A 14,704-nucleotide genomic window follows, 5' to 3' on the forward strand; every position below is an offset into this window, starting at 1 on the left:
ACCACGTCTCCAGTGCCTCAAGAGGGGGATCCCATCCACTGGGATTTCTTTATCCAACTTCTTCTTCCTACCTTGTCAACACCTGCATGTTTCCTGGCAGATTTTTCCCACCACAGGCTGCATTTCCCCTTCAGTCTCACCCAGGAACTGATACCCCAGTGATTGCAATGATTCTGTTTTCTCTTTGTCTAAAATTGAGCATTCACTGTCTTTCCAAACTTGTTAAGCTGAAATTTCAGTAACAAGACGTGTCCCTGAAATTTCTCAGTTATAGACAGCATGTGCATGAAGGATAACAAAGTTTCGCTATTTATTATTTAGAACTTACCAAACACTTTTTATCTTCAAAACGCTTAATCCACTAAATGATTTAAGCTTTGCTAACCTCCTCAGGTGAGACACTTAACTATTACCTTATATACAGGGAAATCAAGTTACAGGTACACTTACGCATTGCAAAGATGCATTTTGACCTTGATCCAAGTCCTTGAAAGGTTGTACACACAAGCAGGACCAAGACTAGCATGTAACAAGGACAATTTTACAGGTGATACAATACATAATTTGGTAATGCTAAATCAAACACTCTATATACATGGCAGTCCTAGTTTGAACTGCAGGCATAAAAATAAGATAAAATTCAGCACCCATTCTCTGAAAAAAAAAAAAAAAAATTGCAACTAGTTTCCTTTAAGAATAATGTGCTGCAAGAACAGGAGTCGTTTCAGAGCTGGAGAGGGTTTCTCAGCTCTAATTACTCCCGATCGCTGTAATTTACAAGTTTGCGGTGGGTAGAAATCGCCAAGATTCACACATTTTCAGATCAACAGCTGCCACTATTAGAGAGCAAATCGTGCAGCCTTCTGCACCACTGCAGCAGGCTAGCTGTGGCACCGACAGGTCAGAAACGAGAAGCGGAAGGTGCCACCACAATACAAGGGTGCCAGCAAACTTCAGTAGAGGACAAGAATTTCTCCCTCAGCACCCTTGAAGGAAGCTTGAAGGGCAAAGCATGGAGAGCAGCAGAGCGTGTGTATTTCTAATGACACTATTCTCTAGTTGGGCTTCCCTTCGGTCCCTGCAGGTTTTTGTTTTTAACCTTGGGGTAGTCATCAAGATGGGAAATATCACATTACATCCAATTTACCTGGCAGTTATGGGGCATACTACAAATTAGAATTGTGTTCTACTGACCGCAGTGTCTCTACACTGAAGGTTCCAACTTCAAACGAACAGATTTTTCCAGACATAAGACCATGCAAAATACTTAGAGGCCTCTTGTATAAGACATACACTTTTTCTGTATATGGCACCTTGCAGCAAAAGATCATGTGACAGTTTGCAAAGAGGGTACCAGTCCTTATTAAATACGTGAGATGCAGAAAAAAGGTGATGACTTTCGTGAAGGTCAGACAGTGAGCTGGAATTAGAGCTCAGTGCCAAATCCTCTGTTCTACCATGAGATATCAGACAGGCCCATTAGTGTGGAGCTGCAAAGGGGCTCTAAGTTACTTACAGTGCAAAGCAAGATGCCAGTCTTGGATTTTAAGAACTCCTGGAAGACCTCTGTTCTTTCCTAGAGGATTGAAACAGAAAAATGAAGGGGGCTTATGCACGTTACAATCAAACATAAAGCAAAGTAGCTAATGTAACAATTTAACAACTACGCCTCATTCACTATGTCATGTACAGCTTCAAAAGCAAAGGAATTGACTTCACAAGTTTCAGTCAGACTCTTCCTGCAAATGGGGGAAAAAAAAAAAAAAAAAAGTGTGGCATACAGGTGTGGTCCCAGGTAGGAAGGCAAAGCCTCTGGGGCAAGCCTGAATGCAGTCAGTCAAATCAAAGCAGCCAATGCCTCCACAGTTTGCACAGAAGCGTGCCCTGTGTATGTCAAAAAGCAGTAACTGTTTTACATGTAGAGTGGACCCACAAAAGATTAGGCAGCAGCAACAGAAGCACTGGCATACTTTATGGGCAATGCAGGCTCTTGCGAATGCAAGAAAAACCTCCACATCTTAACTGCTGCCTGTCCAGTCACACGATGGGCAGGATAAGCCCATTCCGTTGACACAGTGATACAGTCACATCACAAGAGATCAGCCTCATCATGTGCCCAATGGGGCATGCAGAGAGTCACTGGACTGCCTGTAATTATTAAGTATCAGGGATGTTCAGCTGCACAGTTGCTCATGCGAATTGTTGCGGGATAAATCTTCAAAGTAACAGGGCAGGAGAGATGAGATCTTGGCCAGAAACCCTTGCCCAAAGGGACAATGGGGCAGGACTCCTGGGCCCTGCAGGCAGCTACCACAGAGCTCCCAGGGCACCCTCCCAAGGCCTTCCTGCAAGAAAAGGCCTCATACTGGTGAGGGCCACCAACAGGGCTGCTGACACTGGGATAGAGGTTGTTCCTACCCACAAGTGTCAGAGGCAGGTGCTCCCCAGCCTTGTCCTCATTGCTGGTCTGCACCGGCAGAATTCCTGCAGCCCCCACTTTTAACAAAAGCTCAGGCTCCCAGGCAGGGCTGTCCACAGCCCCCACATCCCAAATTACCCGGCCAGCAGGCTTTTTGCTGTTGAGCCCCAGAACTGCAGGAACCCACCAGCACAGCTTCTCACTTACCTTCGAAAACCTCCTGCTTCGTCAGTCCCAAAACCTTCATAAGCACACTGCAGTTAAATGAACTACTTTGGGTTATGTTTTTTTCTTTATAAAAGCAAGAGAAACTGATTCTCCAAGCCACATTACATCACAATGATATTTGCTATCACACAAGACAATCTCTGAGCACTAGTAACCAAAGGCCTCAGTAGCATTTGGTCTTCGCTTGCCAGTACCACCTATCCACCTACACTCCCTCTCAGCTGTGGGAAACAACCACGCACTCACCCTCCCTTGACCTGATTCCATTTACTCTTTTCATTTTCAGAGCTCAGGCTGTCTCTGGCCTCAGAAACACCATACCTGTTTCCTTCCTGCCCCTATTGCTTCCTCCTTCCAAAATATCTTTGTTTCCATGTTTCAAGCCTTCCTCCTCAGAGTTCTAGATAGGAGTTAAGTGAATGTCCTGTTAAGTTAATGATATAGAAGAAACCTTACACACTTGACTCCCAGCTAGAGGTACTGTTCTAGGGAAGAAGGGAAACTCGGGGCCTTGCCGACACACTGAACCCTCTGCTGACAAAAATTAAAGAAGAGAGCACGCTGTATCTTGTTGACAATGACAGCAGCCGTGCTCAGCAGTACCATATGGGATCCACAATTTAGCTCCATTAATGCTCTTAATTTGAAGACATCAAGCACTAATTACACACTGGGTACTAAAAAGGCAAAACCCTTCCCCTGGTGCCAGCTACTTAGTGGTGTTCTGTTGGCTTAACAGCTGGTCAGGGTAAAGTTGGGCCAGACCAGGCCTGCTCACTCGCTCAGGCAGGCAGGTTGAGGAAAGGCCAGACTGCAGGGACAGCAAAGCACATGTTTCTGCTCTCCACAGGATGGGAATGAGTAAGAAAAACAATGGGTCTTCACCTCTTGCTTCATCAGAAGAGCTCTATTCATTTACCATCTCTGCTGAGCAGCTCAGAGTAGTGTGGTAACACTCTCCGTCACAGACCAAGGGCAGGATCAGAGGCTGAACTTCAAAGGGAGGTCCCTCAGCTATTGAGAGAAACGCTGCAGTGACAGTTCATGTGACACTGTTCTCCTGGCCTCTCGGTCCTCTGTAGCAAGCTCCAGTCTCATCACCCAGGCCTATCCAGCTAAAGCCTAGACCTATTTTGGGCTAATTGGTTATATTGCTATTATTACATCCCAGGGAAAAAAGCAGTCTGTCAAGACACTGTTCTTCAAAACCATCCTCATCTAATGGGGACAACTTACTGGGTAGTAATGTTATGGGGCTTGGACGAGGTTTCCCTTTGGCATTTAAGGCCTGTCTTGACTGCATGAGAGAGAACCATGGATACATAAATGGCTTAAGTGCACCCACTGGGAATAGAGAACGGCTGCCTCAGCTTGCTGGAATAACACCTCTTGCCTCTTCAGCGGTGTTTTTCAGATATAGCTACCAAGGTACTTTACAGAAGTGGGACAATATTCTTATTCTCATTAGCAGATGGAAGAGTGAGGCCCCTAGAGGTGAAATGACTCTCTGTCCTCTCTTCTGCCCTCCTCCCCAAAATAACCACATAATAAATCATAGGGAATAAGGAATAAAACTGCATGTCCTAACATTTTGAGAACGCTTACTTCTTGTTCCATGTTGCCGTGCAGTCGTAGAAACTGTAAGCACGCAGAGGAGACAGATGAATGTTCAGGTTGTTCTGACTCTAGCCCTCCTGAAAGGACCTTTAGGAGGAGCTCATAGTGGAATTCCACTTGTTCACAGCTGGAGAAAAAGATGATCATCTTGTGGTGTTTTTCAAACTGCAAGAAAAACAAGAAAATTGCACATGGCCATTTCCACAGGCCTCTCCTAATTCCCTGATCATCATAAGATCTAGGTGGCTTCCACTTCTGGAGATATGATCATCCGGGAAAGGATTATGGAGTTTGACACCAAATACTGAGCCCACAAAAGAAGTCCGAGTACACGCTGCACGGGTATCGCACTGCCAACGTGAAAGATGCAATAGCACCTCCGCTCTCTTGGGTCTCCCTGTACACTAGATGCACTTCAAAGCCCTAGATCTAATCCATGCTATCCTTGACAGAGTAACAGAAAAAGGAGTTGGAAAGGGCAAAGGGCTACTTAGTAATATAAATGCAAACAGAGTCTCACCTTGCATTTCTCAAGGATAAAAGCTGCTAACGTGACAAGCCTCAATTTGCTGGGGACCATCATGACATACTGCTTGAGCTTCTCCGGAACAGCAAAGTTTTCCTGCTCCATGCAGTTTGATGAACTACTGGCTTGACTATCCATTTGTGATGCTGGCTTGAGTGCCTTATGGATTTCATCTGCTATGGAAATGCTGATGGGATCATTCAAACTGATATCGGCCAGCCGCGTAACTCCTAAATCACAGAAAATTCAAAATACACAAGGTCCAGTCTGGGGTGCTGCTGGGGAAGGCGATGATATATTCCCATAAAAAACCCCAACTAACACAATTGCAGTGAAAAGCAGCAAAGGGCAAGGAACTAGTGAGCCATGCCTCAGACACTGACAGAACACCTCCACAAACTTCTGCCTTTTCAGGGCTTAGCCAGGCTTAGCTGTTGCGGACTCTACCAAAAGCATCACAAGACACTGCTTCCGCCAACTGAGCTATTTTACGTTACATAAATGTCTTGGCCAGACAGACAGCATTTGGCAGTTCTGTTTTTTTAACTGTGTGGGGTTAAAAAAACAATAGATTTCACTCTATCAAAAGTTCAGGAGTCATGAGGCCTGGTTCAATTCCTGCCTCAGCAATTGACTTTTTGTATGATACTGAGCAAATCACACAAAAGCTGTCCTGTCATTAGCTTTTTGCCTTAATTCTGTATTTGTAAAGCAAACAAACAAGCCAGTGCTTCCCAGGTTGACGGTGACTTTGCTCTGGAATTTGCGAGACATATGTAAGGACCTTGTAAGTATATACACTGACAGAAATTCCAGTAACAAAGGACAAGTTTTATAAGCCCAAAGAAATCAATAGGCATTATTCCGCTTCTGCAAAGGGCTTCAGACTGGGCTGTAATATAATCAGACTCGACCAACTATTGTGCAGTTGCCTGTGCATTATTCAGCTAAAAGAGACACCATCTGTCTATAACCTACCTTCCGTGAGGGTGGCTGAGAGCAGGACATTCTGACGTGTCTCTCTCTCGGCATTTAAAGCATTGAGTATCACAGCTACATCCTTCTCAAAGCCCAGGTCCAGGATCCTACAAAAACAGCAGAGGTGATGAAAGATGCTGCAGGAAGAAATGAGGAGAAAGCCTTAATGCTACACAAGCCAATTAGGAATAGAGGAAGTGCTAGAGCTGGTCAGATTTTTGGCCCATCTAGCTTCATGCTCCATCTTCAATTTTTGCCAGGGTCAGACATGACAGAAGACACTGAGAGAATCTCTGCAATGAATAATTGTACAATAATCTGTCCAAAGGGGAAACTTCTTCCTAATCCCAGACATCTGGTGCTTGGCTGAGGCCACTGAGCACGAATGGTTTAAGATTGTATGTGTGCTCTCTCATTTTTAAAAAATATTTAGTGAATTATGATGCAGAGAGTATCATAATTATTTTCCATATCTAAACAACTGGAAGTTTACCTGTCTGCTTCATCAATAATCAGCCACTGAGTGCGATGGAAATGAATACATTCGGTGGACTTGATGTGATCAACCAGGCGACCAGGAGTTGAAATGAGGATATTTATCCCTTTACGTAATCTGTTTAGGTTAAAAAAAAAAACCCATCACAAAAAAGAAAAATTAAGAAGAAAAAAAGAAAAGAAAGAAACAAAACCATACAGGTTAGCAGTAACTCTGGAATAGGAGCCCTGAGTGAGGAACCAGAACAAACAGAGGAAAAAATCATGGCCACAGTAAAATTAGCAGGGACAGTACTTTCTCATTGATTAAAACTGGAATTTCTTGCACAGCTAAATTTTATCCTTGATCATCATTGATACTCAGAGATAAGAACAGGGTGGCAATAAATATTAATAATATAAAAAAACCTACCAACACTAAAACACCCAAGCTAGGTTTTCTTTTCTAATTGAGTACTCTTTTTACTGTCAAGAGTAAACTTCTTTTTGTGTATGCTTATATAGAGAGAAATGAAAATTCCATTTTGGATTACCAGCTTACAATTTAATGCTTGAAAAGAGAAAAGGAGGAGATTTTTAACGCCAGGAAATCTTTTCTCCAGAAAGCAATTTCCCCCATAACAAATACTGTAGACTGCACTCAGTGGTAAGCAAATACAGGTGTTTGTCAGAAGAGAAAAAAAAAAAAAAAATACTGACACAAGTGATCATCATCTCCAAAGGCTCATCAACATTTTAGAAACAGATCCAACTGGGGGAAGTGAATACTACCTGCTGACTCAGTCACTGTCTCTGTGTAAGATCCAGGGGGATCACGGCTTGATCCAAACTCACAATCCTCTCTCCCAGTAAAAAAAGCACTCTAAAGAAGAGTAACAGATAAAAATGGTGTAGAGCAGAAGAACCCAAAACACAATTTAAGATGTTGGCTTCCTACCTGGCTTTTTCCGATTTTCTCTTTTCTCCCCCCATTAGCACTCCAGGCACAATCCAGGAAAATGGCTACAGAAAGGAAAACCAAGACCAATATAGATTCTTCTTAATAAAGAGACAGAGCCTAATCAAAAAATCATGTTTCTTGGCAAAAAGAGAAAGGACTAGGGGCTGACAGCAATGTGCACCTGATTTGATCTAACTGATACAGTCTACGTGCACTCTCTCACCCACAGCTACATATCAATGGCACCTTTAGTGCTAGCCATGTAACTTGCTTCCCACATCGTCTAGGAAGACAGAAATGCAATCATTTTTGCACCACTTCCAATCACATAATATTTTTTTTCCTTCTCCCCATGTAGCCTAAATGTTCAAAGACAAGCTACAATGCTATTTCTTCATCTTGCCTTCAAGCAATATCCTCCTGTGGCCAAGGAAAATTTAAGAAAAACACAGGACCTATAAAGTTTATATATATATGTAACACAGACCTCCATGCACACAGTCACCACGTCTGCAAACATTAAATGTCAGTCTCATTGATACTGGCAGGAGTTTTTGCCACTTACATGAATGAGGTCCAGTCCTTCATTGAATCCAATATTGCCCAATATTTACTGGGGAGATAATCAAAGCACAGTACTGCCATTGCCTCACTCGAGAGGAAACGCAGGACAGAAGCAGAGCACAGCTTGTAAGGATTGCACAAATGCGCGATTGGTAAGTAGGCTTAAGTTTGCACAGGTCACTGCCTGCCAGAAATGCTCCAACAAAACAGTTTCTACAAAAAGAGTTTCTTTTTCAAGTTTAAAAGAAGGAAGATGTCTAAGCAAGATCCAGGCAACACAACCTCCGCAGTTGGCGTGAGAGTACTTGCGTCAGGAGCAGCTCAGCTAGCCTTTTTCTTTCTCCGTAACTACATAATCATATTACACCCTCCAGTCATCCAGCCCTTCCAAGGTCCAGTCAGACCACGATCTAAATCTTCTGGTTTCGGTCACTAAGACAGTTTACACAGGACTTGATGGTTATTACACATAACAAAGGAAAATTAAAGGGGGTCAGTCCAGACTTTATCCTTTGAAGTACCTCAAAAGTCCACTCATAATAATGTCTAATTACTATGGAGAAAGACTGAAGTACTTTACACCTCAGCATTACACAACAAAATCTTACTCGGTAAATCCAGCACTGAAAAAGACTTGGAAAGCACCTTATTATTTAAGAGGGAGTGGGGAATAAGGATCAAATAAATGATTTAGATACCTTCTAGCCCCATGGTGAGATACTCTGCCTCAATTAAAAGGAAAGCACTATCATTTAATGATTTTAAAAGCCTTCTAATTTCTCCAGCCATTCGACTGGCAAAGCACTTCACCAAGTTCTACTCCCCATCTGAAACCCATCTGTCTAGTATTAGTTTCAGTAAAACGGTACTTGTCATTGTGAGAGTTTCCATTCATAACTCAGACTGAAACAATGGCAGGTACTTCTAAAACCAAAACGTTGTGAAAATCAACTACACTTGTTTATGAAAACATGTGCAACTAAGGTGCCATAATTAATCACTTAATTGCTCATGTAATAGTTTAAAACATGCCACAGGGAAATCACACACTTAAAGACAAACAGATTTATCTTTCGGGGCCATGTAACTTGCCAGATGCTGAATTTCCTTAAACATCCAGTTGAATTCACAGGAACTGAAGTTGCTTAGTATCTTACAGCAAGAGGCTCAAGGAATAAGAACAGAGCATTGAATTCCTACCTTAAGTAGTTTCTGCATTGTGTCAAAACTCTGGAGTGCAAGCTATGGAAATCAACAAAAGAAAGTGAGCTCTGAAAAAGTCCCCGGATTACAATGATGGACTACAAGCCCCTTTGGCTCAAAAATCTGTAAGCTGATCTAGTTATGTATATCATCAGAATTCTAAGTATGTCCTTAATTTTTCTTTTAGAAGCTGCTTATTATTTTATTCTCTTGCATAATCCTTCTTTTATTATATTTGGACCTGTTCAAAAACCTCTCTACTGGTTCAGCTCCACAAGCCAGCTCTCAGGACAACAGAGACTTCTGCTGGCTTCTGTGAATGCCCCAGGGAGAAAACAAGCTGAAGCCACAGAAGATTTTGCTCCACTGGAAGAGTAAAGGGTAAAATGGCACAATTTCTGGAAGAAAACCACTACAAAAAGGAAATGCAGCCCAGAGGTTAGTTACCTTCTGGCAGTCAGAGAAGATCACATTATTCCCTCACCTGACCCAGAGTGATCATACCACTGACCTTTTTCTCCGTTACACAGTTAGCAGAACAGAGGTGGTATGTACGAAGCCTGCAAACCTCAATGTCTGGTCAGTAGGAAGCATTTAGCTGTTGGGTTCCATGTGCTGTCTGACAGCCATTTCTGCTGTGGCAATGAAGACCGAGAAAGGCAATGGTGCCACCCTGACTCATGGAATGAGTATGTGAGCAAGGGTTCCTTAGGGGAGTAAAACTATTTTAAATGCTCTGGCTATACATGCTACATACTACTATTTGCCAAGACCTCAAGAAAGGCCATTGCTTTCAATACAAAGTAAAAGTAATACCAACACTAATTAGTCATTATTTTCATAAGCACTCTCAATGGCAGCTCTTTAAACAAGCTTACAAACAGTTTCCCTACCTGGTTTATTTTCATGCAGCATCCTAGAGAGGCAGTAAGTTTGCTGCTGTAAAAATTTAAATAGCTTTAGAGCTTTCTCCTTTCACGGAACTGAGCTGAGATATTGCACTGCAGGCTGCATAAAATATTGTGCCCCAAACTAGATACCTGCAATCAATTCTCCACATGGAAGTTATTATCATTTGACATACCAAAAAAAAAAAAAAAAAAAAAGGTTGATACCTTCCTCTGAAATTGCCTTTGCAATTGCAAATAATATAAATCAAATACAAGAGAGTTCAGTGGAGAAGCCAACTCTTGGAAGCCTCATCTTCAGCATTCACTTATAGATTTGAAAAAGGTGCTTTAAAAATGAAATGTTTGTATAAACCTACATATTTGCAAAGCTGATTTCATTAGTTTTACTTACTCCCCCATGTGAGCTAGGAAAGCTTCTCCTTCCCATACACTGAGCTAGAGCCTTTGTCCAGTCTTCACAATTATTTACAACTGCATGAGGAAAACTTTAGAGATTAAAAAGGCCAAGTACATCTCTTGTTGGGACTAATATGAGTGCATAAGGCCCATCACTGCGCTGCAAACAGAGAAGACAAGAGGTCCACTAAGAAGAATGTAGCACTGATAAACAGAGCACTTCTGTGTCTGACTGCTATTAGCCAACAAAGTGAATTCTGAAGGGTTTTAGTACAAGTTTGTACACAACAGTTTGGAGTATTTCCCCCCTCCCAGCTTTTAAAAAATATCAACAGTCTTTCAATACTGCATTGCCTTCTCTTTCCTGCTCGGAAACTCGCTCATGGTCATACCCAGCATTTTATTCCATACACGTATTATTTGAGTCTTTTATTTCTGAGTTGCAGAAATACTCTCATGTTTGATGCACAGCAACAATCTGTAGGTAGCAGCTGCAGAAAGTAACAATCCAGGATGGGCTGGAAACATTTCAACCCATAAGGAAAGTCAGGATGATCTCTTTCCATAAAACACACAAGAGATGGCAGATCTGCAACAGCATTTTCTGGTCAACCAGATGATCCAAACCGGGAGCAAATACCAAACCTCGCTCCATGTCAAAGATTAGAAACTTATTACTCCTAAAGATGTGGCAGTAACCTTTGTTTTCAGTTCTCCCGGCTAGCAGACCATTGCCTCTTCTGCACTCTACCTTCTCCATACTTGACTATTTAGCCTATTTACAATTTAGCCTACTGCATGAAGTAATGGGGAATGTGTAACACTCTTCTTATATCATCTGTATCTCAACAGTACAGAAGGATTCACATAAGCCACATGCACAAATAAAGGGGAAGAGAGACCGCTTGACCCTTTTATCAAGAAGAGACAGTGATGCCTACAAGGTAAGAGCTGGACTTTATTTTTATTAGTCTTAATATCAAAAGCAAACATTCTGTTGCACCTACCTGTATTTTGGATTCCATTCCTTGCAAAGACTGTACAAGTGGAATCCCATAGGCAAGAGTTTTACCTTTTAAAAGGGAGAAAATTGGAAGACTTTCCATCAAAAAAAGTGGCAATTGCAGCACTCCAGAAAATTAAAAGTACCATTCATCTTACCATTCTTAAACTGAGGTCACAGTCTTTTAAAAGACTGGAAAACTTTTAATTAAGCAGACAGTTTCCAGAACAGAAGATTGACAGGCAATTTACCAAAGGGTTAAATTAAAAACAGAAAGATGGTGGTATCCCACTAAGACCTTTCTAAACAAATATACCCACCCACCCAAGAAAATGAGACATCCAGACACAGTGTGCTGGAGAACAAGCACGTAATTTTGTACGGGAAGAACATGTGCTGCTTAGCTCTGCTGGCCTCCTGGATCTGCATCCCCAGCACGAGCCTTGGAATAGGCACACGTGCAATGGCTGGCAGCTGTACATCAACATTCAGTCCCACCACTGCGCTGTTACAGAAGTTTGCACAGCATCTGTCTGTGTCACGGCAGTCCCATGCCAGGCTTCCCAGCCTGTCACTTTTATGAGCTGTACTGGGAACGTGAGGTTTTGGTTCTGTATTTGGGATCCAGTTTAATACGTCCTAGGGAAGGACACTGACAAATAAATACTGACCTGAACCAGTCTGAGATCGCACTAGAGCATCTTTGCCTTGCAGGAGCACAGGAATTGTTTCCTTCTGAACACTGCACAGCAAACAAAACAGGTTAGGAAATACAAATGCAACATAGGATAGAATCCTAAAGTTCTAACATACAGTGACTGTTTCAGAACTGTTTACCCCAAATTCCATGCATTCATCTCTGCTGTGTAGCTACATCGGTAAAGGTGATTTCTAAGGAAAGTCACTAGATAGGCATCAGACGTGATAAATTGAAAAAAGATGGGTTTACGACTGAAGTACCAAATCAGAAGGCAGGATTCCCAAGGTCCCACCTTCAGCTGTGACAACTGACTTGCCGTGTAACTTACAAGCTCGTCCCAAATTTTGAAAGCAACAAACCCTATGGCAAATGGAACAGCTTAAGCTTAACAGGTACTGTGGTCTTCACAAACCAATTACACATAATGAAACAATCATAGATGTCTGGCTTTGAGGGGTAGTAAAGTGCAAAGTTTTTATGTGAATTTGCTTACCTGGTCATGCTACTTATCTTTAGGACAGTGTTTATCGTGGATATCTAGAGAGATAATAAAGAGCAGTAAACAGGTTTCATTGTCAAACTTACTTTTCTAATTTTTTGTAGTACGATAGAACAAAACCCAGAAGACTGATGCTTATTCTCTACATTACTGGCCCAGGGCAATGGGATGTAAAAGTTCCCATGTCCTCAAAACACTTCACAGTTAATCACGCTTAGACCATTGCTGATACATTGTGAAATATCAAACTTGTTAAAATACTGCACTCCCAAATAGTTTTCTGTGGGTTTTTGGATTTACCACTGCCAACAGTGAAGGGTGCTGGGACAGCGTGTTTGGGGATGGGTCAGGACACTGGCCAGCACGCTGAGCTAAGAGACTAGAACAAAATTGGGCAAAGTACTGGTGGGTGTCTCCAAGTCACCACAAATAAAGGTGCATCTCTCAGCTCTCTAACCTGCCCTCCACCCCAAAAAGCATTATTTCAAGGAACGCAGTCTTCCTGCCACTCACCAGATGTGGATGGAGGTCCAACTGGCTAAAAGAATCTGTAGTGAAAACATTTTCTTGCACCTGCTGTACTGCTTTTCTGAGTTAGGGGGAACAAAACAAAACAAAGCACGTGGTGTGGTTAAAAGTTGTACAATAGCATTCTACACAAACAGCAATGAAACTACACGTACCAAGCACCTGCTTTGCCCAAGCAAGGGCGAGAATTCAAGACATTGAATTTCAAGGCATTGAAAGTTTTTTTTCCCCCCTCCCATTTGTCTAAAATACCTGTGAATTTCTGGGATATCCGGGTTGTTTCTAAACAGGCTGGACGTCTTAATGAAAGGTTTGCTTTTCTGGCTTTCATTTTGGTTGTCAGTCAACTGCTTCTTAGGAAGAGATTTTTGTGACGGACTTCCCTTTTCCCTGATGTCAGCTTCCGTGGTACGTTTCTTGAAGGTGTTTATTGATGGCTTACGTTTACGTTTCAAAGGTGGGTTTCCATGTGGTGACTGGAGCTTTCTTTTCAGAGTGTTAGACTGCTTTGATGTTAACAAACAATCCAGATAGCAAGAATTCATTAATGACCAAGAATTAACAACATGGTATCACGCTGAACACAAACATCAGCCCACAGATAGATACCTTAGTTTTTAAATCCCTACCCCATGACTAAAGAAGCCATTTGATTTTTGCAGCTAGGCAGTTCCTACTCTGCAGATTCACCACCATGCCTAAGACCTCTGAACACTACTGAAATGCAAATAGAAATCTAAAGTCATATATAGTGCTCATCTCTAAAGGATTTCATCTAGCTTCTCCAGTAACTGAGCAGAACACGCTTTAAAAATCTCTCTCAAAAGCTCTGCAAATCTCATGATTACATTAAAGCCATCCCTGTAGGCTTCTTTCTGTGGGCAGAAGGGATGGCCTGTACTTCACTCCAACTTATGCTTCTGTCAACTTTAAGCATTTCCGAGTTCTTTATTTCTTCTGCAGCAATCACTTTATTTTATTGATCTTCCAATCACTTTAAGAAAGAACTTTTGCTCTCCCCATATCCCTCCAGGAACAGCAAAGAAAATTAAATTTAACTTCCTTTTGTCCCCAAAGCTCTTCAGTGTCCCCCAGCGCTTTTTCAATGAACTTATTTTTCCCGACACAATTGCAAAACTCCTGAAACGTGTGAAACGCCAGCGCAATCTTGCCATTCTTTTTCTCTCTCTTCCCTGCTTCTAGTTGCACACTCTGATTTTCTTTGTCCTCCTATGAACCATATTGTTTTCAACCTCTATTACTTTTTTCACTTGTTTGTTCACATCCTTGTTGTTGCCATCTGGCAATCAAAGCCCAACCTCTTTCCACCAACATTCACTATCAGAAAAATGAAGGTGGTGGTGCCCTACCTCAAAGTACCTGATATAATCAGGGTAAATCCTGGCAAACACTCTCGCATACTTTCGCACAGTATTTTCAGAACTTGCAATTTGAACGTGAGAATTTGAAAAAATTCAGAATAATAACTGAATCAACCCAGAACCACTGTAACAACAGCTTTAAAATTGAAAACGTCCATTTAACCCATTCTGGTTCTCCCTTCCTCAAACTTGTAAGAGTGAAGCCCCTATTCCTGCAGCTCATCGCATTCCCACAATTAGAAATTCACTCTAAAACACAAGGCGCCTTCCCCTCCCCAGCAGCATTTCAAAGCATCTCCCGGCGAGGCAGAGCCC

The 14,704-nt window shown here is 42.1% G+C and overlaps 1 protein-coding gene across 5 annotated transcripts in view; it reads right to left on the reverse strand.

Moving 5' to 3' along the window:
* DDX31 (DEAD-box helicase 31) overlaps positions 1-13,621 on the reverse strand; it is a 50,045-nt gene extending 36,424 nt beyond the window's left edge. For 2 of the 5 annotated variants that reach the window (XM_035896557.1, XM_035896559.1), the window contains exons 1-13: positions 13,260-13,620; positions 12,993-13,068; positions 12,474-12,517; positions 11,952-12,022; positions 11,285-11,349; positions 10,393-10,437; positions 8,968-9,009; positions 7,201-7,265; positions 6,262-6,381; positions 5,769-5,875; positions 4,785-5,020; positions 4,253-4,429; positions 1,517-1,576 (exon numbers count right to left, since the gene is read on the reverse strand). In XM_035896557.1, coding sequence (XP_035752450.1) covers positions 1,517-1,576; positions 4,253-4,429; positions 4,785-5,020; positions 5,769-5,875; positions 6,262-6,381; positions 7,201-7,265; positions 8,968-9,009; positions 10,393-10,437; positions 11,285-11,349; positions 11,952-12,022; positions 12,474-12,517; positions 12,993-13,068; positions 13,260-13,552 — 1,401 coding nt within the window. In that variant the 5' untranslated portion in view covers positions 13,553-13,620. Of the gene's footprint in view, positions 1-1,516; positions 1,577-4,252; positions 4,430-4,784; positions 5,021-5,768; positions 5,876-6,261; positions 6,382-7,200; positions 7,266-8,967; positions 9,010-10,392; positions 10,438-11,284; positions 11,350-11,951; positions 12,023-12,473; positions 12,518-12,992; positions 13,069-13,259 lie in introns of all 5 variants that reach the window. The other 3 variants (XR_004842314.1, XR_004842313.1, XM_035896558.1) reach the window with 3 other exon arrangements.
* Between the last annotated feature and the right edge of the window lie 1,083 nt (positions 13,622-14,704).

This window comes from Egretta garzetta, unplaced genomic scaffold, assembly GCF_000687185.1.
Source record: "Egretta garzetta isolate BGI_Z169 unplaced genomic scaffold, ASM68718v1 scaffold946, whole genome shotgun sequence".
Taxonomy (NCBI): domain Eukaryota; kingdom Metazoa; phylum Chordata; class Aves; order Pelecaniformes; family Ardeidae; genus Egretta; species Egretta garzetta.